Source organism: Desmodus rotundus, chromosome 2 (assembly GCF_022682495.2).
Source record: "Desmodus rotundus isolate HL8 chromosome 2, HLdesRot8A.1, whole genome shotgun sequence".
NCBI classification, from domain to species: Eukaryota; Metazoa; Chordata; class Mammalia; order Chiroptera; family Phyllostomidae; genus Desmodus; species Desmodus rotundus.
In genome coordinates this window covers 98,399,486-98,422,391 of record NC_071388.1, presented here as the reverse complement: position 1 = coordinate 98,422,391, position 22,906 = coordinate 98,399,486, and the positions used below count along the sequence as shown (strand labels likewise).

Here is a 22,906-nt window from a genome sequence, read left to right as displayed (position 1 = left end):
GAATAAATTTGAAATAAGCCTAGGCACATTATAGTCAAATTGTTGAATATAAAAGATACAAACAAAAAAATAGCCGGAGAAAAAAACTGACACATTATACAGAGAGGAACCAAAAAGCAAAACACTACACATTTCTTCGGAAACCATGAAAGACAGAAGAAAGTGGAACAACAACTTTAAACAACTTGAAAACAACATAGCGAATCAACCCAGAAATCTATATTTAGTAAAAAGTGTACTTTAAGGATGGAAGCACAAAAGGGTATTTTTAGATAAAGAAAAGATGTATAAATTAATTTTCACTATGAGAAATGCTAAACCATTTTGTATTTTCAGGAACAAATAAAAAGCACTGAAAACAATAAGAGAAAAATACAAAATTTTTCTCTTAATTAAAAATACTTAAGGCTACTTAAAGTAAAAAATATGATAATGTATTTAGGTATACTACATTAAACTATTGCATAAAGGATAGTGGGTAAAGGTAAACAAATCTATATGGTTGTGAGATTTCTACATTTTATGAAGAGTGTAACAACTCTAACAGACTGTGAAAAGTTAAGAAAGTACCTTGTAATCCCTAAGACAACTGATTAAAAAATATGTGAATATAAAGTGCTTATATGTAAAATGAAATGGAATTCTAATAAAAATGTTAAAATAATCCAAAGGAAGGCAAAGGGGGAGAAAAGAGTAACCAAAAATGATAGGACCAATTGAAAACAAAAATAAGTTGGTGTACCTAATCCGAAACCACTAAATTTAATATTAATGAACTAAACACTCCAACTAAATGATATAAGACTGGTTAAAAAAGCAAGACCCAACTATATGCTCTCTACAGTACATAAAATGAATGCCTAATAATAAAACCTCAAAAATATATAAAACAAACAAAGGTAGAATTAAAGTATAAAGTAGACAATTCTATTATCTTCTTAGGAAGTTTAAATACCACTCTCTCAGGAATTGGTAGCACTAGTCAAATATAAGTAAAATAACAAATGATCTGATTAATGCTACTAACCACCTTGATCTATTTATTTCAAAGTTTATAAAGCAGAAATGAACATAATTTCAAGGAAAAATCCATAATGCTAGAGATTTTAACTCACTTCTCTCAGAATTGAAAAATCAAACAACAAAAACTTAAGTAAGGATTTAGACAGTACAAAGTAAAAATCATAATTTTGAATTTGACCTCTGAGTAACAGAAAATGCATTCTTCTTAAGCACACTTGAAACTTTATAGTAATTAATTGTATATCTCTAATAATAAAGCATATCTCAGTAAGTTTTGTAGGACTAGTATCATGCCATATTCTCTGACTACAATTTTAAAATCTATATTAAAACATTTTTAGAAGTCAGAAATCTCGAACTTCTGGCCAAGATGGAGGCATAGGTAGACACACTATGCCTCCTCGCGCAACCAAAAGAAGGACAATTTAAAAACAAAAAACAACCAGAACTGACAGAAAATCAAACTGTATTGAAGTCTGACAACCAAGGATTTAAAGAAGACACATTCATCCAGACCGGTAGGAGGGGCGGAGACAGGCACCAAGCAGAGAGGACTAGCAGCAAGGCTGTGGCTGGCGGACCCAGTGAAGCAGTGGCTGGCTGGTGGACCGGGTGGTCCCTCATTCACGTGCAGATAAACTGGGAGGAACAACTGGGGAACCAGACAGATGGCGCAAACCAGTGTGGGGAAAAAAAGCCTCAAACCTCTGATTGAAAACACCTGTGGAGGTTGAGGCGGCAGCGGGAGAAACTCCCAGCCTCACAGGAGAGTTCGTTGGAGAGACCAACAGGGGCCTAGAGCATACGAAAGCCCACCCACCCTGGAATCAGCACCAGAAGGGCCCACTTTGCTTGTGGTAGTGGGGGACGTGACTGAAATCCAGCAGAGAGCAGAGAAAGCACCATTGTTCCCTATCCGACCCCTCCCCCACAACAGCGTCACACCACAGTGAGGAGCATTACCCTGCCTTGGTGAACACCTAAAGCTCCACCCCTTACTATGTAACAGGCCCGCCCAGACAAGAAAAGTGGCCCAAATGAAAGAACAGATCAAAGCTCCAGAAAAAATACAACTAAGTGACAAAGAGATAGCCAACCTATCAGATGCACAGTTCAAAACACTGGTAATCAGGATGCTCACAGAGTTGGCTGAATTTGGTTGCAAATTAGATGAAAAAATGAAAGCTATGCTAAGTGAAATAAAGGAAAGTGTACAGGGAACCAACAGTGATGCGAAGGAAACTGGGACTCAAATCAACAGTGTGGACCAGAAGGAAGAAAAACATCCAACTAGAAAAGAATGAAGAAACAAGAACTCGGAAAAATGAGGAGAGGCTTAGGAACCTCCAGGACATCTTGAAACGTTCCAACATCCGAATTATAGGGGTGCCAGAAGGAGAAGAGGAAGAACAAAAAATTGAAAACTTATTGGAACAAATAATGAAGGAGAACTTCCCCAATCTGGCGAAGGAAATAGACTTCCAGGAAGTCCAGGAAGCTCAGAGAGTCCCAAAGAAGCTGGACCCAAGGAGGAACACACCAAGGCACATCATCATTACATTACCCAAGATTAACAGAAGGAAAGAATCTTAGAAGCAGCAAGAGCAAAGGAGACAGTTACCTACAATGGAGTTCCCATAAGACTGTCAGGTGATTTCTCCAAAGAGACCTTACAGGCAAGAAGGGGCTGGCAAGAAGTATTCCAAGTCATGAAAGGCAAGGTCCTACATCCAAGATTACTGTATCCAGCAAAGCTATCATTTAGAATGGAAGGGGAGATAAAGTGCTTCTCAGATAAGGTCAAGTTAAAGGAGTTCATCATCACCAAGCCCTTATTATAGGAAATGTTAAAGGGACTTATCTAAGAAAAAGAAGATAAAAAATATGAACAGTAAGAATGACACCAAACTCACAGTTATTAACAACCACACCTAAAACAAAAACAAAAGCAAACTAAGCAAACAACTAGAACAGGAACAGAACCACAGAAATGGAGCTCACATGGAGGGTTATCAATAGGGGAGTGGGAGGGGGAGAGAGGGCGGAAAAGGTACAGAAAAAAAGTAGCATAAATGGTAGGTAGAAAATAGACAGGGGGAGGGTAAGAATAGTATAGGAAATGTAGCAGCCAAAGAAGTTATATGTAGGACCCATGTACATGAGCTAAAGAGGGGGAATGCAGGTGGAAAGGGGTGTGCAGGGTGGAGGGGAATAAAGGGGGAAAAATGGGACAACTGTAATAACATAATCAATAAAATAGATTTAAAAAAAAGTCAGAAATCACATGTCTAACACATAGGTAAAATAGGAGAATTATAATAGGGATAAGAAAATGCCTCAAACTGAATACTAATAAAATTACATATTATTAGTGAAATCACATATAAAATTTATAGGATGCAGCTGAAGTGGTACTTAGAGAAAATTTTTAATTTTAGAAAATAAAAATAGCTGAAACAAAACACAAAATTATTCCAAATAATATATGTAGATATAATAATGAATGCCTCTATTGTCAAAATCATAGACACTGGCTTAACTGTATCATGGTTAAGCAGCAGCAATTTAATTTAATTGATATGTTATGAGAGATACGGATGCTGATGTTTTCAACAACATGTGAACAGAACTTCATCTCACAGAATTGTAGAAAATCACCTAACTGATAAAGTAAACATAAAAATGGTAAGACATATGGAAGTATCAATTATTCAGTCAAGTCAGAAATCTTATATAGAAGTTGACTGTTGAGAGGAACAGAATAGAAAATTTATTAATAAATCATATTACACATTTCCAAATAAAAGTTATAAGGATCGAGGGGAAGGGCCTTGGAGGGTAGGAATACCCACCATAGAAACAAATTTAACTTGAGTAGATGTATAGCAAACACCTATCCAAATTTCCATAATAGCAATCTTTATTTTCTTTTTTCTTTTTTTTCATTTATTTTAATAGATTTTATACCAGCCATAGTTTATGATTTTAAAATGGAAAGTATTATCAGCACAAGACAGGAAATTAAAATGGTACAAATGAGTGTACAGCAGAAAGTTGTTTGTTTTTTATTTTTATTTTACTTTTTATTTTTACAGACCTCTTGAGTCCCCTAGGCCCATAGTTCCCCTGCTAAGGCTGCTACTGTTATGACTTTTACATGTGTACCTCTAGTAATATGGTGTGTGTATCAAGCATAAACATGCATATATTCTCTTTCTTTTTTTTTTTTTGGTTTTGGTTTTGGTTCTCCTTTATTTTACTACATGGCATTATGTAGTGTATAAGTAGTATTTAGTTTCCTATGGCTGCTGTAATGTACTGTCACAAACTCGGTGGCTTAAAACAACAGAAACTTGTTCAATCACAGTAGTGTATAAGTAGTATTTAGTTTCCTATGGCTGCTGTAATGTACTGTCACAAACTCGGTGGCTTAAAACAACAGAAACTTGTTCAATCACAGTTCTAGAGTCTAGTTTCAGTGGGTCAGAATCAAGGTGTCAGCGGGGCTGTGCTCCCCCCAAGGGATCTAGTGAGAATCCACTCCTTGACTTTCCCAGCTTCTGGGGACTGCTAGGATGCCTTGGTTTGTGGCCACATCTCTGCTTCTGTGCTCACAGTGCCTTCTTTTCTGTCTGTGATCTCCTCCCATGATACATGGGACTGGATTTGTAGTCTACCAGGATAATCTACCCATGTCAATATTCTTTTTTAGTTATTTTTTAATATATTTATTGATTATGCTATTACAGTTGTCCCATTTCCCCCCCTCACTCCACTCCATCCTGCCCACACCCTCCCTCCCATATTCTCCCCCTATAGTTCATGTCCATGGGTCATACTTATAAGTTCTTTGGCTTCTACATTTCCTACACTATTCTTACCCTCCCCCTGTCTATTTTCTACCTACCATTTATGCTACTTATTCTCTGTACCTTTCCCCCCTCTCTCCACCTCCCACTCCTCTGTTGATAACCCTCCTTGTGATCCCCATTTCTGTGGTTCTGTTCCTGTTCTAGTTGTTGGCTTAGTTTGCTTTTGTTTTTGTTTTAGGTGTGGTTGTTAATAACTGTGAGTTTGGTATCATTCTTACTATTCATATTTTTTATCTTCTTTTTCTTAGATAAGTCCCTTTAACATTTCCTATAATAAGGGCTTGGTGATGATGAACTCCTTTAACTTGACCTTATCTGAGAAGCACTTTATCTCCCCTTCCATTCTAAATGATAGCTTTGCTGGATACAGTAATCTTGGATGTAGGACCTTGCCTTTCATGACTTGGAATACTTCTTGCCAGCCCCTTCTTGCCTGTAAGGTCTCTTTGGAGAAATCACCTGACAGTCTTATGGGAACTCCATTGTAGGTAACTGTCTCCTTTGCTCTTGCTGCTTCTAAGATTCTTTCCTTCTGTTAATCTTGGGTAATGTAATGATGATGTGCCTTGGTGTGTTCCTCCTTGGGTCCAGCTTCTTTGGGACTCTCTGAGCTTCCTGGACTTCCTGGAAGTCTATTTCCTTCGCCAGATTGGGGAAGTTCTCCTTCATTATTTGCTCCAATAAGTTTTCAATTTTTTGTTCTTCCTCTTCTCCTTCTGGCACCCCTATAATTTGGATGTTGGAACGTTTCAAGATGTCCTGGAGGTTCCTAAGCCTCTCCTCATTTTTCCGAGTTCTTGTTTCTTCATTCTTTTCTGGTTGGATGTTTCTTTCTTCCTTCTGGTCCACACTGTTGATTTGAGTCCCAGTTTCCTTTGCATCACTATTGGTTCCCTGTACATTTTCCTTTGTTTCTCTTAGCATAGCCTTCATTTTTTCATCTGGTTTTCGAACAGATTCAACCAATTCTGTGAGCGTCTTGATAACCAGTGTTTTGAACTGTGCATCCGATAGGTTGGCTATCTCTTCCTCGCTTAGTTGTATTTTTTCGGGAGCTTTGAAGTGTTCTGTCATTTGGGCCATTTTTTTTTTTTGTCTTGGTGCTTCTGTTACTTAAAGGGGCGGAGCCTTAGGTGTTCCCTGGGGTGGGGTAACGCTGGTCGCTGTGCTGTGACGCTGTTGTGGGAGAGGGGCTGAGAGGGAGTAATGGCGCCCGCTCCACTTTCTGCTGGACTTCATTCAGTCACTCTCTCCGCTATCCACAATTAAGTTGGTCCCCTCTGGTGCTGGTTCCTGAGTGGGTGGGCTTGTGCACGCTCTAGGCCCCTGTGGGTCTCTCCAACGAACTCTCCTGAGAGGCTGGGAGTTTCTCCCGCTGCCGCCCCATCCCCCGCGGGTGTTTTCACTCAGAGGTTTGGGGTTTTATTTCCCTGCACTGGAGCCCTGGCTTTCGCGGTCTGCTTCGCTCCCCACCGTTCGTCTGGGTTTATCTGGGCACGAATGTGGGGCCATGTGGTGCTACCCACCGCTCTGCCTGCCCAGTTCTCTACCACTGTGAGTCCGGCCCTCTTGGTTTATCTGTGCAGGCATGTGAGGTCGCAGGGTCTGCTAGCAGTCAGACTGCCTGCCCCGTTTGTCCCACACTCCGCCAGTCTTGATTGCCAGTCTCAGTCCCGCAGGGCAATGGGAGTCCTCTCCGCCCCGGCTGCCTGTCTCTGCCCCTCCTACCGGTCTGGATGAATGTTTCTTTTTTATCTCCTTGGTGTCGGACTTCCTTGCCCTTCGATTTTCTGTCAGTTCTGGTTGTGCAAGGAGGCGCAGTGTGTCTACCTACGCCGCTATCTTGGTTCTCCCCATAATAGCAATCTTTAAATAAAGCATCTCAAGTAAGTGTCTAAATGCAAAATAATCTCTAAGTAAGGCAGTTTATGTTAATTGTATTAACCATTTGCAAATGGAACATGCAACTGTGGTACACAAAACAGCAGACCAACAAAAGATTAAATAATTCCATCTTGTGATTTATAACACACCCATTATAAAAAAAATACTATTTTCTAAATGGTACATTATAATAAATGCTCAGAAACTATAAAAATAGAATGTAGGTTTTGACCTCTCTATTTGAAGAAATAACAGTTTGAGATAAACATGGAATTCAGATCATCACTAATATCCTTGGAAATAATATGGACATCTGAATAAAAGATATTCACACATTTGAAGTTTTTATTCTGCCCAGTTAGGTAGATAGGTCCAACATAAATGCTAAACAGGTCTATAGCATGAGGAAGATAAGATAAATACAACCTATAATAGTTCCACAGTCCTCATAATTTAGTGGAGCCAATGGAAATACAACAGAACTAGAACACAACAGACTATAAAGCAGTATAAGAATTAGATCTGAAAGTCAGATTTAGGTAAAGCCATTCTCTCACTAGTACCTTAATGCTTAAAACTGGTCAAATATCCTTTGTTATCTCCTCTGTTTCAGATAGAGCAACCATCCATTATCTAATTTTTGGTTGGAAAGGTCTATATAAATATCACTTAGAAAGTAGGAAAGTGGATAGACAGGAAGTTGGGAGCATTGTGGGGGATCTGAAAGAGGTATAAAAGAGGTATTTAGAATCAGAAACTATGTACTATCTCCTCTTTCTATCAAACACATTGAAACCACCTCGTATACTTTAAACCGAGACACTGTAACTCTATGGTTTATTTCTTTTGAAAGAATACATCTTACCATGTGGCACTGTGGTCTGGAAAGGACGGCTTGGGTTTTTCAGGTTCCATAAAGTCAAGCTTCCATCTGAATGGCTGCACATGAACTGTTTGCCCTCATGATGCCAATCAATTGAATGAATAGCCTAATGAAATAACAATTAGAAACAAGTAGGGGGGAGTTAATATGTGACATCATTCTATGTTCCAAAATAAAATATTCTCTCATAAACATATGTAATTTTTCTGAGCCATATCATACTGTCTTTGGTTCATCCTTCTATGGGCTTACAAAAGGCTACAAAAACTCAATTCCTGAAAATAAAGAAAAGTTAAGTAAAATGTTGACATCATTAGATCCCAGAACTTTCTGTCATAAATTCCCTATCCTCTCTGTATCATATAACCCTTCTTTGAAACATTATTTACATAGAAGTAAAAGCAAGGTTATCAGAAGATAATTTCTGATAAGGTAATGGCCTAGTTCCACTTAAAGCAGCTAATAAAAAATAATTTACATAACAGCCATCATCAGAGGGCTTACAATATGCCAGCCTGATGGTAAGCACTTTACGTACATTACTTCATTAATCCTATAAAACAGTTATTAGTTTTTCCAATTTACTTGTGGCAAAATTGGCCTAAAGAGATTGAGATACTTCATCAGGTCACACAACTGAAAGCCAAGTTCTACCTAACTACGAAACCTATATTCTCCATCACTGTATTATATTGCCTCTAACATAAATGATTTAAATTGATGTGAAGCAATGAGGTTCTTTTCGTTTTTGTATGTACAGGTTCACTCTGTAGTTGTGAATTATTAGATAAAATTAACAAGTATTATTCCAGTTTCTTAAATTTATTCCTAGTGGTAGCATAGTGTCTTCCATCAAGTAAGTGCTCTGGTACAGGGGTCCCCAACTGCCCAACCCACCTTGGGCCCCACAGCAGGAGGTGAGCTTCAGACAAGGGAGGGAAGCTTTGCTTTCATTACTGCCTGAGCTCCGCCTTCTGTCTCTCCCCCACCGCCCTGTCTGTGGAAAAATTGTCTTCTACAAATATGGTGCCTGGTGCCAAAAAGGTTGGGGACCACTGCTCTAGGAGACATAAAAGCTGAATAGATATAAACAACATGATCCTTTCCTTAAAGAAATTCAGAAAACAGTGAGAGAGGAAAGACTGATATAAATGAACTTCCAAACAGTAAGTATTGTAAAGTTAAAGATAACTGACAGCTATGGTAATCATTAGACATATCATAAAGAAAATAGGATATAAGTTATACATAAAAAGATAAGTAAGATTTGAATAAGTGGAAAAGTTAACATGAAACCCTGGACTTATGTTTTTCCCTTACCCTGGTCTTTACTACTAGGTAGAGAACACTTCTCTTTTGCCAAGGTTCAGAGGAGGCAGTTAGATGGGAACAAAAACACAACCCCACTCTTTTTTTTATTATTATTGTTCAAGTACAGTTGTCTCCATTTTACCCTCACCACTCGCCCCCACCCCAGCCATCAGCACCGCACAGCCCTTTGGCTTTGTACGTAAGTCCTTTATACAAGTTCCTTGATGACACTTCCCCCCATTATCCCTGTTATTCCCTCACCTCTGGTTACTGTCAGTTTGTTCTTAATTTCAATGTCTCTGGTTGTATTTTGCTTGCTTGATTGTCTTGTTGATTAGATTCCACTTACAGGTGAGATCATATGGTATTTGTCTTTTACCAACTGCCTTATTTCACTTAGCATAATGCTCTCCAGAAACATCCATGCTGTCACGAAGGGTATGAGCTCCTTCTTTCTTTCTGCTACATAGTATTCCATTGTGTAAATGTACCATGTTTTTTAAAAAATTATTTTATTGTTGTTCAATTACAGTTGTCTGCATTTAACTCCCACCACTTCCCCACTCATCCCAGCCATCCCCACCTCCCTCCCTTGCTTCCACACCTCCTTGGTTTTGTCCATGTGTCCTTTATAGTTGTTCCTGAGAACCCTTCCCCCACTTTCCTCCATTATCCCTTCCCACCACCCCTCTGGTTACTGTCAGATTGTTCTTAATTTCAATGTCTCTGGTTATATTTTGCTTGCTTGTTTTGTTGATTAGGTTCCACTTATAGGTGAGATCATATGGTATTTGTCCCTCACTGCCTGGCTTATTTCACTTAGCATAATGCTCTCTAGTTCTATCCATGCTGTCGCAAAAGGTAGGAGCTCCTCCTTTCTTTCTGCTGCATATTATTCCATTGTGCAAAAGTACCACAGTTTTCTGATCCATTCATTTACTGATGGGAACTTAGGTTGCTTCCAGCACTTGGCTATTGTAAATAACGCTGCTATGAACATTGGGGTGCACGGGTTCTTTTGAATTGGTGATTCAGGATTTTCAGGGTATAATCCCAGCAGTGGAATTGCTGGGTCAAAAGGCAGTCCATTTTTAGTTTTCTCAGGAATTTCCATACTGTTTTCCACAGTGGCTGCAGCAGTCTGCATTCCCACCAACAGTGCACTAGGGTTCCCTTTTCTCCACATCCTTGCCAGCACTTATTGTTTGTTGATTTGTTTATGATGGCCATTCTGACTAGTGTGAAGTGGTATCTATTGTAGTTTTAATTTGCATTCCTCTGATAGCTAGTGATGCTGAGCATCCTTTCATATGTCTCTGGGCCTTCTGTATGTCTTCCTTGGAGAAGTGTCTGTTCAGGTACTTTGCCCATGTTTAAATTGAGTTGTTTGTCTTCCTGGAATGTTGTTGTGTGAATTCTATATATATTTTGGAGGTCAAACCCTTATCTGACATATCATTTGCGAATGTGGTTTCCCATAGAGTTGGTTCCCTTTTCATTTTGCTAATGTTTTCTTTAGCCATGCAGAAGATTTCAACTTGATGAAGTCCCATTGGTTTATTCTTTCCTTTATGCCCCTTGCTCTAGGGCACATATCCATGAAAATATTGCTGCGTGGAATATCTAACATTTCCTCCATATGTTCTCTTCTAGGATTTTTATGGTGTCACAACTTATACTTAAGTCTTTTATCCATCTTGAGTTTATTTTTGTGTATGGTATAAGTTGGTGATCAAGTTTCACTTTTTTGCATGTAGCTGTCCAGATTTTCTTATACCATTTGTTGAAAAGGCTATTTTTCACTCCATTTTATGCTTCAGCCCCTTTGTCAAGTATTAATTGACCACAGAGACTTGGGTTTATTTCTGGGCTCTCTATTCTGTTTCATTGATCTGTGTCTGTTCTTATGCCAGTACTAGGCTGTTTTGATTACTGTGGCCTTGTAATATAGTTTGACATCAGGTATTGTGATCCCTCCTATTTTGTTCTTTTTTCTCAAAATTGATGCAGCTATTTGGGGTCAGTTTAAGTTCCATACAATTTTTTGAAATGTTTGTTCTATACCTGTGATATATGCCACTGGTATTTTAATAAGGATTGTGTTGAATCTATAAATTGTTTTGAGTAGTATGGACAATCCTTAAAAACAGTATATGCTTCCATTTATTGGCGTCTTCCTTAATTTCTTTCTTCAGTGTTGTATAGTTTCTGAGTACAGGTTGTTTACCTCCTTGGTTAGGTTTATTCCCAGGTACTTTATTTCTCTTGTTGCTATTATCAAAAGGGATTTTTTCCTGATTTCTGTTTCTGATATTTCATTGTTGGTGTACAAAAATGCCTTTGGTTTCTGAATATTGACTTCGTATCCTGCTTGTTTTGCCAAATTCACATATTAGGTTGAGTAGTTTTTTGGTGGTGTCTATAGGGTTTTCTATGTACACTATCATGCCATATGCAAATAGTGACAGTTTTACTTCCTCCTTTGCAATTTGGATGCCTTTTATTTCTTTTTCTTGTCTGACTGCTGTTGCTAGGACTTCCAATACCACGTTGAATGGAAGTGGTGAAAACAGACACCCTTGTTTTGTTCCTGATTTTAGTGGGAAAGCTTTTAGTTTTTCCCAGTTGAGTATGATGTTGGCTGTAATTTTCTTGTGTATGCCCTTTATTATTTTGAGGCATCCTCCCTATACTCCCACTTTGCTGAGTGTTTTTATCATAAATGTGTGCTGTATCTTATCAGGTGCTTTTCCCATACCTATTAATATGATCATGTGATTTTGTTCTTTCCTTTTGTTTATGTGATGTATTACATTTCCTTTTGTTTATGTGATAATTTGCGAGTATTGTATTATCCTTGCATCTCTGGCATGAATCCCACTTGATCATGGTGTATGATCTTTTTAATGTATTGCTGGATGCAGTTTGCCAATATTTTGTTGAGGATTTTATTGTCTACATTTATCAGTGATATCAGCCTATAATTTTCTTTCTTTGTTGTGTCTTTATCTGGTTTGGGGAGTAGGATGATGCTGACTTCATAAGAAGAGTTTGGGAGTCTTCACTCTTCTTGGATTTTTTGGAACAGTCTGAGAAGGACAGGGGGAAAATCCCACTCTTATTTTTCCTCTCCTTTGCTTATTTCTTTTTACTTTTGCAGATGGCTCAAGGGAAATGCCAAGTCTTCTTGATATATGTTCACATATAACGCCTATACATGTTAACTTGGATGAACCTCAATTAATTTAAGGTTCTCTCAGACAGTTTTTCTGCATATGGTGGGGGCAGAGAAACTGTCTCCAGTTGCAGCTCTTCTTCCTATCCAGTGAATTTCTACTCACTGGAGAAGATAGATAACAAAGTAATAGCTACAACACAAAACCAAAACAAGTAAGTACTATAAAAGGAGTAATATACTTATTCTACAGAAGAGTATGCATATGAAACCAACTTGTTATTAGAGAGGAGAATTTCAAATAGTGCATTATTAAAGACCTGTCATTTGAACTGACTTTAATGAATAAATATGCAATTTCTACTTATTTGTTTATACCCTACTCTTTTCTTAAAAAGGACTTTACAGGTCTACTGAAAAGCAAAATGTAATACAGCTAATTCAAAAAGAATTTTAAAAGATAGAAAACAGAATATGGAAGTTAAACACTAGGTAATATCAGCTCAGTGGCCATGATTGAATTTCTTGAACAAAAAGGAAAAACTCAAATATCTGGGTAACAATATGAAAAAGGAGAAAAGGTAGTTACTCAAGAAATTAAAAGGTTAGCTTCATGTCAAACTCTGAGGGATTTCTCTGTGAGAGATAATTCTAGAAATATTAATGTAATAAAATTAAATTTTTACAGCTAATGGAGATATAAAATCCACACAGCTATTTCTGAAAATAAGCTGGGATTGACAAAAGATAACCTTCCATTCATTAATGACTATTAACCAAGGTACTAGTTAGCTAGTCCGAGTAGTTTTAAAATGGCTAAAGAATTAATAAGATTTTGATATGCAGAGGAGGAAAGGGGAATCTGGGATAAGAAATTAGTAGGGGCGAATATTTGGAGATGCTAATAAATGATATGTGTAGGAGACTAATATATCTGAAATGTGAAGAGCATTAGAAGGATGCAGTAAATTAAACTAAAGGGAAAAAATGGCATTGGGGCCTTGAATCTTATATCAAGAAATAAAGACTTTGTATTGTTGACAAATTGGGAGCCCTTTGAAAGTTCAGAGGTAAAGAATTACAGATCTGACTATGTCTTAAAATGTTAAACTTGATAGTAAAATACATATTTAAAAAGGTAAAATACCAAAGGATATTATACACATATCATATAAATCAATATTTAAAATGATTTCTACATATAATATAGGTATAGGGAAGTATTCCATTGACACTTAACCATGGTTAATCCTTATTTAAACACTTCTGTTTAAGGCCATAGGAAAACCATCTGATTCAGCATCTTTCTCTGGATTTCCTTTTTACCTGCTCTACTCTAGTTTCAAATGGCTACATTCCCAGGTGGTATTTGGACTCTCATCTAGCTGCTAGTCTTGAGAGAGCGAGCAGTCTCCAACCACATCTTTATATTTTGTGTATTTAACAAAGGAAATATCTTTTCTTATGATTTAAGCTGCCTCTAAAGTTGATTATAAAGAGCATATTTGTATATCACCAGAGTATTTTTCACCAATCATAAGCATATTACCTATAAACCTTCAGCTATCTTTAAGCATTAAAACTTAAAAATTAAACTGTTCAGCAGAGATGGGAGGGAGTAACAAAGAAAGTATTGTAAAATTTTATTTTTTATGTTTATTTTTCTATTTCTATCAGTGTTACCTTACATTCTTCCATACTCTTCCAGTATATGCATGGGTGATACCAGACAGTGATTTTTGACCTGTATATTCCTAATGTCTTTCCCCACTTTACCATTCTTATCTATCTATCTATTTATTACTAACCCAAAGACATGCTTATTGATTTTATAGAGAGGGGAAGGGAGGGAGAGAGAGAGAGAGCAAGAGAAATATCAATGTGAGAGAGACAAATCAATCGGTTGCCTCTCTAATACACCTCAACTGGGGACAAAGCCACAACCCAGGCATATGCCCTGACCAGGAATTGTACCTGCATCTTTTTGGTCTATGGAATGATGCTCTAACCAACTAAGCCACACTAGCCAGAGCTCCATTCTACCATTTTTAAAATTTAATTGATCACCTTTATTTTCACAGCTACAAGAGGCAGTTCCCCTTTCTCACCTTTTGTCCCCAGCCTCACTGTTTTCATCTTAGTCTTTTCTGGTAGGGGCCACATCAATTTCTGAACACCTGAAGTATCAACTCAGAGACTATTCCTTGGTAAATAGGAGTTCATTGCTTTCTCTAAATGAAACCCTTATCAGTCTCAAATATGTAAAATAAAACTTCAAGATCTTACTGACTCATTATTAAGTATTACTATTTACAAAATTTCTCTTTATTCTAGGGCAGCAAGTATTCTAGGGCAACAGAAGATAAGACTGTTCAACTTGACCACTTAAACTTTATGTCATAAAAAAAGAATTTTCTAAGGAAAGTGTGAATAGTGTCTTTAGAGACCCTAAGGACAATGAGTCAAGACAAAAAGTACAGAGCCTAAAGAAAGGAAAAGAAGTTCAGATGAAGGTGGCTATACAATATAGTTAACAGGCACCAAAGTATGTAAGATGTCATAAAGGGCCCCGAAATGGGCAGTTAAGGCAGAATTCCCACTCAGGAAAACAATCCAGAGTTGGAACTGGTGCAAGAATTGACAGGCATTTTGAGTCACTGAGTTAGAACTAGGCATGTTCAAATGATAAGAATATTGGTAATATACAAAGATTAAAAGTAAAAAACTGACACGAAGTCACAACACTGTTTCAAATATTTCAGCAGAAATCACTTACCTCATCATAATAAACTCTCAGTTCAGCTCTTTTGGATTTCAAGTCCCAGAATACCACAGTACCATTTTCATAACCTATTAGCAGCTGGAAAACATTAGAACAATCATTTTGTAATTCTAACATTAATTTTAACTTGTTCCAAATAAAGTTTAATGTTAATACAACAAAGTAAAATAATACTACATAATACAACTTTATTTAGAATATCAGTTTTTCCAGATCCTGAATATAGGCTACCTACATTTTTAAAAATTGGCAAATAACCTACTTCAATATAAACATCTACCAATTAAATCTGCCTCATTCCAAAGAGAAATTGAGGAAATATATAAAAATACATGACAACATCAAAATAAGAAAACTGAAACAAAAGAAAAAGGGATAGAAAACTGAGGATGAAATAAAGGATGAAATGAGGTAAGTTTAATATATTACGTATAATGCCATTCAATCCTATGCACTTCAAACATGTGGCCACAAATTTGACAAGTTTCTTTACATTAAATCCTATTTATTACTTGATTTATAGCAGCATTTTAAATTCAAATGTATGAACACTCAGAAGTTCACAAAGGTGTTCTCCAGATTCAGATAATTTAAAATGCTTAACATTTGTTTATAAATCAATAAGACTATTAAAATATATTTAATATATGTTCTTCATATAATATGTTATAATATGTTCTTCATTTTAAAATAAAAGAATTTGAGAACAGATGATTGGAAGATCATATTCAAGTCTCAAGGGAATGAGAGGACAGGGGCTAAGTGGAGGGGGGCAAAGTGAAGAGAATATTGCTTAATAGTGTAAACAATAAAAATAAACTTTAAAAAGGCTCAATCAGTGCTAGCCATGCTGATGATTTCTGCTGTGATTCTGATTCTATGTTTCATTGCTTTAAAAATACATATTGGTTAAAAAAACAGAAAGGATAAAAATAGCCCAATGTTCAAATGATAATATTTCCCATGGATTTGCCTTAGGCTGACTTTCTAGAAACTTAGTAGTAGTGCTTCCCCAATGAAAATTGTACAGTGTGATGTTTCTATATTTTAAAAAAAAAGAACAGTGGTAAAACAGAAAATACTGTGGTGATTATCAGCTACTCCTATATAGCATCCTGAGATTTAATCACTTACCTCAACATTTAATAACAGAACACAAAATATAACAAACCAGCTAGTAATTTTAACAAGAAATAAAATTTCAAATATCGGGTCAGGAAAACTATGTATATTTATTTTTTAAGCTATAATAATATTTAAATGTTTTGAAAAATAATTGAGCTCTTTACAAACTAAATTAAAATAAAGTAAGTGGCATAATGACTCACTAAATTAAAGAGACAAAATTAAGTGTAAATTTAAAGAGTACTTCTTAAAATAGTCCCATTTGATTATTTTTTCCTTTAATTTCCTTGCCCAAGGAGATATATTGGCAAAAATATTGCTATGTGGGATGTCTGAAATTTTACTGCCTATGTTTTCTGGCAGTAAACATACTGGTATCATGACTTCTATTTAAGTCTTCTATCCATAATGAGTTTATGTTGGTGTATGGTGTAAGTTGCAGTCTAGCTTCATCTTTTTTTTTTTTTTTGCATGTAGCAATCCAGTTCTCCCAACACCATATATTGAAGATACTATTTTTGTTCCATTGCATGCTTTGTTAAATATTAATTGACCATAGAGACTTGGGTTTATTTCTGGACTCTCTATTCTATTTTGTTAATCTACCTGGCAATACCTTATGCCAGTATCAGGCTGTTTTAATGACACTGGCTTTGTAGTATAGTTTTATATGAGGTATTGTGATCCTTCCAACTTTATACTTCTTTCTCAAGATTGCTGAGGCTATTCAGGGTCTTTCTGGTTCCATATAAATTTTTGGAGTATTTGTTCTAGATCAGAGAAATATACCATTGGGATTTTAATAGGAATTGCATTGAACCTATAGATTGCTTTGGGTAGTATGAACATTTTAATGATATTAATTCTTCCAATTCATGAACACAGTATATCTACATCAACTTAGAAAACTTCTGCATGACTAAAGAAATCATCATCCAAATGAAAAGGGAACCGACTGTATGGGAGAACATATTTGCCAATGATACATTGGACAAGAGTTTGATCTCCAAAATATATAAGGAACTCATACAACTCAACATCGGGAAGACAAACAATCCAATTAAAAAGTGGGCAAAAATTTGAATAGACACTTCTCCTATGAGGACATACAAATGGCCCATAAACATATGAAAAGATGCTCAACATCACTAGCCATCAGAGAGATGCAAATTAAAACCACAATGAGATACCACTTCACAACTGTCAGAACAGCCTTCATTAATAAATCAACAAAAACAAGTGCTGGACAGGATGTGGAGAAAAGGGAACCCTAGTGCACTGCTGGTGGGAATGCAGACAGTTGCAGCCACTGTGGAAAACAGTATGGAATTTTCTCAGATAATGAAAAATGGAACTGCCTTTTGACCCAGTGATTCCACTGCTGGGACTACACCCTAAGAATCCCTAAACACCAATTCAAAGAACTTGTGCACCCTCATTTTCACAGCCATGCTATTTACAGTAGCCAAGTGCTAGAAACAGTCTAAGTGCTCATCAGTAGATGAGTGGATCAAAAATCTGTGGTACATTTACACGATGGAATACTATGCAGCAGAAAGAAAGAAGGAGCTCCTGCCTTATGTGTCAGCATGGAAATGGAGAATATTATGCTAAGTGAAATAAGCCAGTCAGTGAAAGACAAATACTATATGATCTCACTTATAAGAGGAATATAATGAACAAAATAAACTAATAAGCAAAATAGAACCAGAGACATGGAACTATAGAACAGACTGATAGCAGCCAGAGGGCATGGGGGAGGAGATAAAGGTGTAAAGAAGGGGAAGGGACTAGTAAAAGAACATGTATGAATGACCCATGGATTAACTGTGAGACTCGAGGTTAGGCTGGGTAGAGGAGAGCAAAGGAGGGAAAATTGAAACAATTGTAATAGAATAACAATAAAAAAGAATTAAAAAAGAATATTTCTTTAAAAATTTACATAAAGTCATACATACTGTATTAAGATGTTTTAACTTCAAATCAATTCTTTTTATGTACCAGAGAAAATAATGAGTAATAAAATCAACTCCTATGTAGTTATGAAAACAATTCATACAGCATGTATGGAAACTAGATTTGTAAATCTAAACAATTTGGAAAATCTGACTTAAGTGAAAAAATGAATAATATAACCTTTCATAATCTGAGCCCCAAAATTTTATAAAATAGTATACTAAAATGCTATTTTTTAAAAGTAAATATCTGAAAAGTAGAGGTTGTAAAACATTATTAGCAATAGCCTTGGTAAAATAACAAAATATAAAATACTGAACCTCAAAATGTCATAAATTATTGAGATAATTATAAGATTATAGTACAGGAACTATAAAGAGATGAGAATCACTTGAGAATTGAGACAGAGAAAAGCAGCCCCTGATACCAAGGAGATATCAGACAAGGTCATTCTGTGACCATGATGGATCAAGTCAAAGACAAGATCACTCTGAAATCATGTCTGACCAAAACATGAACATCACCCAAACCACAAATATACAGTATTACATATTATATATTTAAGTTATATATATATTTAATTCTAAAAAACACCTCCCATAATAGAATGTAAGTACCATAAAGGCACAGAAGTAGGGTGACTTCTTCACTACTATTTCATCAGAACCTGGAACACTATTTGGGGAAAATAGGTTGTCTGATAAATATCTGTTAAATTAATTATTAAACACCAAAGAATCAAAATCATAGATGCTATGTTCTCTAACAGCAAAATAAAATTTGAAGTCACTGCCAAAGTATTTTGAAAACTGAAAAATATACTCATAAATAGCTCATGGTAAAGAAGAAATCATAATGAAATATAAGATATAAACCTGAACAAAAATATCTTATATTGAAACTAGTAGGATATAGATGAACATTTGTCAACAGACAAATTTATAGTTTCATACGTACACAGTCTGTCCAGAAAGTATACAGCCATGTAATATGAAAAATAGAGACACTTATTGAAGAAGATACAAGAAACAAGAAACATTATACTTAGGACAATGACGCCTCAGTTCCCTTCAAAGTAGGCATCCTGGGATGCCTACTCACAAGTTCCCCCAACTGCAGCACGATGTTCCCTGTGCTCTAGTAGCAAAAGCCGTGGAATGAATTTTGTCAAGATCCTATGTCAAAATCTCGGCCACAGTAGTTTTTGGAATCCCTAGATCAGCCTCCAGTTCTCACACTGTCAGTTGATCTTTGTTGATTGCAGCCTGTGCATGTTCAACATTCTCAGGTGTTCTGCTTGTTGCAGGTCTTCCAGAATGTGGATCACTTTCAACAGATTCTCGACCATCTTTGAAGCATTTGTGCCACACTTCTGTTTGTGCTCTACTCATTAAATTGTCCCTAAAAGCCTTCTGAATCCTCCAAATAGTTTCTGTGGAGGAATGTTCAAGCTTAACATGAAATTTGATGCAGATTTGTTGCTCTACTAGCTCATTTGACTTTAGAAAAAATTTTAAAAAGCAAAGTTCAGGAAACAGAAGAAAAAATAATGAGTCATCTTATCCAAGAGCAAAGAATACCTTTCACTTATTTAAGTATACTTTTGTATTTGCAAAGTCTTCCATACATAGATTTTCTTGTAAATTTTATAGCTAATTGACTTTTTGGTTGCTATTTTTTTTCTGTTTTTGATTTTAATACAAGTATGTAGTGATTCACATTCTAAAACTAGAAGTCAGAATGTATCTATGTATCTGAATGCCAGGGCTTCAAAATCAAGACAAATTTTTGCTACTGGTTGCTATTTTATATGGGATCTTCTCTTCATTGTCTCTTCTACAGGGTATTGTTTCTATGGTTGGATTTTAGTATGCTACTTTCTAAATTCTTTTACTATTTGTATTTATTTCAATGTTGATTTTGGTAGGCATTTCAGATATAATATCATATAATCTATGAGAGACTATTTTACTTCTTCCTTTCCAACACATATTCCTTTTTTTGTACATGTATAACTACATTACTAAAAATACTATGGCATTAAAAATAGTGGGTGAGCATCCTTTCTTCCTGACTTTAGAGCATTGCTTTCCTCCTGACTTTAGTGCCAATGCCTGTAGTGTCTCCCCATTAAATGAGCTCCTGGATTCTATGTATTTTCACATATATTTAGTTAAATAAGTATGAATTAATTCATTTTTTTTCAAGAAGGAGAAGGGTTATCAAAGAACATGTACAAAGGACCCATGGATAAAGACAATGGGGGGAGAAGGATTGGATGTGGGAGGTGAGAGTGGGTACGGCAGGGGAGGGTAATGGGGGAAAATGAGGACAACTGTAATTGAACAACAATAAAAAATAAAAAAAAATAACTTTCTTTTGTCAGTAATAGGTGTTTAGTATTTTAATAAATATTTTTATTAAAGTATTGAGGAAAGTATTGACCAATTATAGATGTGTTTTTAATGAATTATGATGAAAGAAACATAAGAAATGATACATAAATCAAGAAAGTAGAAAAACAATAACAGAAAAAAAACACAAGATACTCAGAAGCTTATTTCACACCCTTACCCAGTCAATATCCTCATCCTCTCTAAAGATACCTACTATCCTGACTTCTATAACACTATAAGTCACTATTATCTGTTTCCAAATTTTATATAAGTGGAATTATACCTTATACATTCTTTTGTTTGGCTCCTATTTTTTCTTTCTTTACCCACACTGTTGTCCATGTTCATGGGTCATTCATACATGTTGTCTAGTCCCTTTCCCTTTTTCCACAATTGTCCCCCTTGCCCTTGCCCTCTGGTCACTTTCAGACTGCTGCATGTTTCCATGCATATGGTTCTATTTTGCTTATTAGTTTATTTTGTTCATTATATTCCTCTTGTAAGTGAGATCATATGGTATTTGTCTTTCAGCAACTGGCTTATTTCACTTAGCATAATATTTTCCAGTTCCATCCATGCTAATGCAAAAGGTAGGAGTTTCTTCTTTCTTTCTGCTGCATAGTATTCGATCGTGTAAATGTACCACAGATTTTTTCAATCCATTCATTTACCTGTGGGCACTTGGGCCATTTCTAGCACTTGGCTATTGTAAATAGTGCCACTTTAAACATACAGGTGCGTAAGGTTTTTGAATTGGTGTTCTGGGATACTTAGGATGTATTCCCAGCAGTGGAATCACTGGGTCAAAAGGCAGTTCCATTTTTCATTATTTGAGAAAATTCCATTCTGTTTTCCACAGTGGCTGCAACTGTCTGCATTCCTACCAGCAGTGCACTAGGGTTCCCTTTTCTCCACATCCTGTCCAGCACTTGTTTTTGTTGATTTATTAATGAAGGCTGTTCTGACAGGTATGATGTGGTATCTCATTGTGGTCTTAATTTGCATCTCACTGATGACTAGTGATGTTGAGCATCTTTTCATATGTTTATGGGCCATTTGTATGTCCTCATAGGAGAAGTGTCTATTCAAATTTTTGCCCACTTTTTAATTGGATTGTTTGTCTTCCCGATGTTGAGTTGTATGAGTTCTTTATATATTTTGGAGATCAAACTCTTGTCCAATGTGTCATTGGCAAATATGTTCTCCTATACAGTCAGTTCCCTTTTCATTTGGATGATGATTTCTTTAGCCATGCAGATTTTTAGTTTGATGTAGTCCCATTTATTTTTTCCTTTATTTTCTTTGCCTGAGGACATATATTGTCAAAAATATTGCTATGTGGGATATGTGAAATTTTCCTGCTTATGTCTTCCTATAGGACTTCTATGGTGTCATGACTTATAACTAAGTCTTTTATCCATTTTCAGTTTATTCTGGTGCATGGTGTAAATTGGTGGTCTAGTTTCTGTTTTTCTTTTTTCTTTTTTTGCATGTATCAGTCCAGTTCTCCAGCACCATTTATTGAAGAGGCTATCTTTACTCTATTTTATGCTTATGACCTCTTTGTCAAATATTAATTGATCATACAGACATGGGTTTGTTTCTAGGCTCTCAACTCTGTTCCATTGATATATGTGTCTGTTCTTATGCCAGTACCAGACTGTTTGATTACAGTGGCCTTGTTCTAGAGTTTGATATGGGGTGTTGTGATTCCTCCCACTTTGTTCTTTCTTAAGATTACTGAGGCTTTTCAGGGTCTTTTTGGTTCATGTATTTGAGCGTTTTTGAATTTACCTTGAGGTTGAATTTACCTCTACTTTTTATCCATTGTGATTTGAGCACATGCTTGATATGATTTCCATTTTCTTGAATTTGCTGAGGCTTGTTTTGTGTCCTACCATGTGGTCTATTTTTGAAAGTGTTCCTTGTGCCTTTGAAAATAATATATATTTTGCTTCTTTGGAGTGAAAGGTTCTGTATGTATCAATTAAATCTATTTGATCTAGGGTGTCATTCAGTTCCACAATATCCTTGCTGATCCTTTGTTTGGAAGGTCTATCCATTGTTGACAGTGGGGTGTTTAAAATCCCCTATGATGACTGTGTTGTTGTCAATATGTTTCTTGAAGTCCTTCAAGATTTTCTTTATATATTTAGGTGCTCCTATATTGAGTGCTTATATCCTGCTGTTGGATTGTTCCTTCAAGTATTATGTAGTGACTTTCTTTATCCCTTTTTATGGCTTTTGTTTTGAAGTCTATTCTAGCTATTCTTTAATTCTATTGCCACCCCAGCTTTCTTTTCCTGTCTGTTTGCTTAGAATATTTTTTTCCATCCCTTCACTTTCAACCTGTGTATAACTTTTGTTCCTAGGTGGGTGTCTTGTAGACAGCATATATGCGAGTCATGTTTTCTTATCCATTCAGCTGCTACCCTATGTCTTTTGATTGGAGCATGTAATCCATTTATATTTAAGGTTATTATTGATAGGTATTTATTC

The 22,906-nt window shown here is 36.0% G+C and overlaps 1 protein-coding gene across 4 annotated transcripts in view; it reads right to left on the bottom strand.

Annotated features, from left to right (window-relative positions):
* STXBP5L (syntaxin binding protein 5L) overlaps positions 1-22,906 on the bottom strand; it is a 352,782-nt gene that overhangs the window by 196,863 nt on the left and 133,013 nt on the right. For 3 of the 4 annotated variants that reach the window (XM_045185997.3, XM_045185998.3, XM_045185999.3), the window contains exons 8-9: positions 14,925-15,008; positions 7,645-7,768 (exon numbers count right to left, since the gene is read on the bottom strand). In XM_045185997.3, coding sequence (XP_045041932.2) covers positions 7,645-7,768; positions 14,925-15,008 — 208 coding nt within the window. The remainder of the gene's footprint in view (positions 1-7,644; positions 7,769-14,924; positions 15,009-22,906) is intronic. The other variant, XM_045186000.3, reaches the window with a different exon arrangement.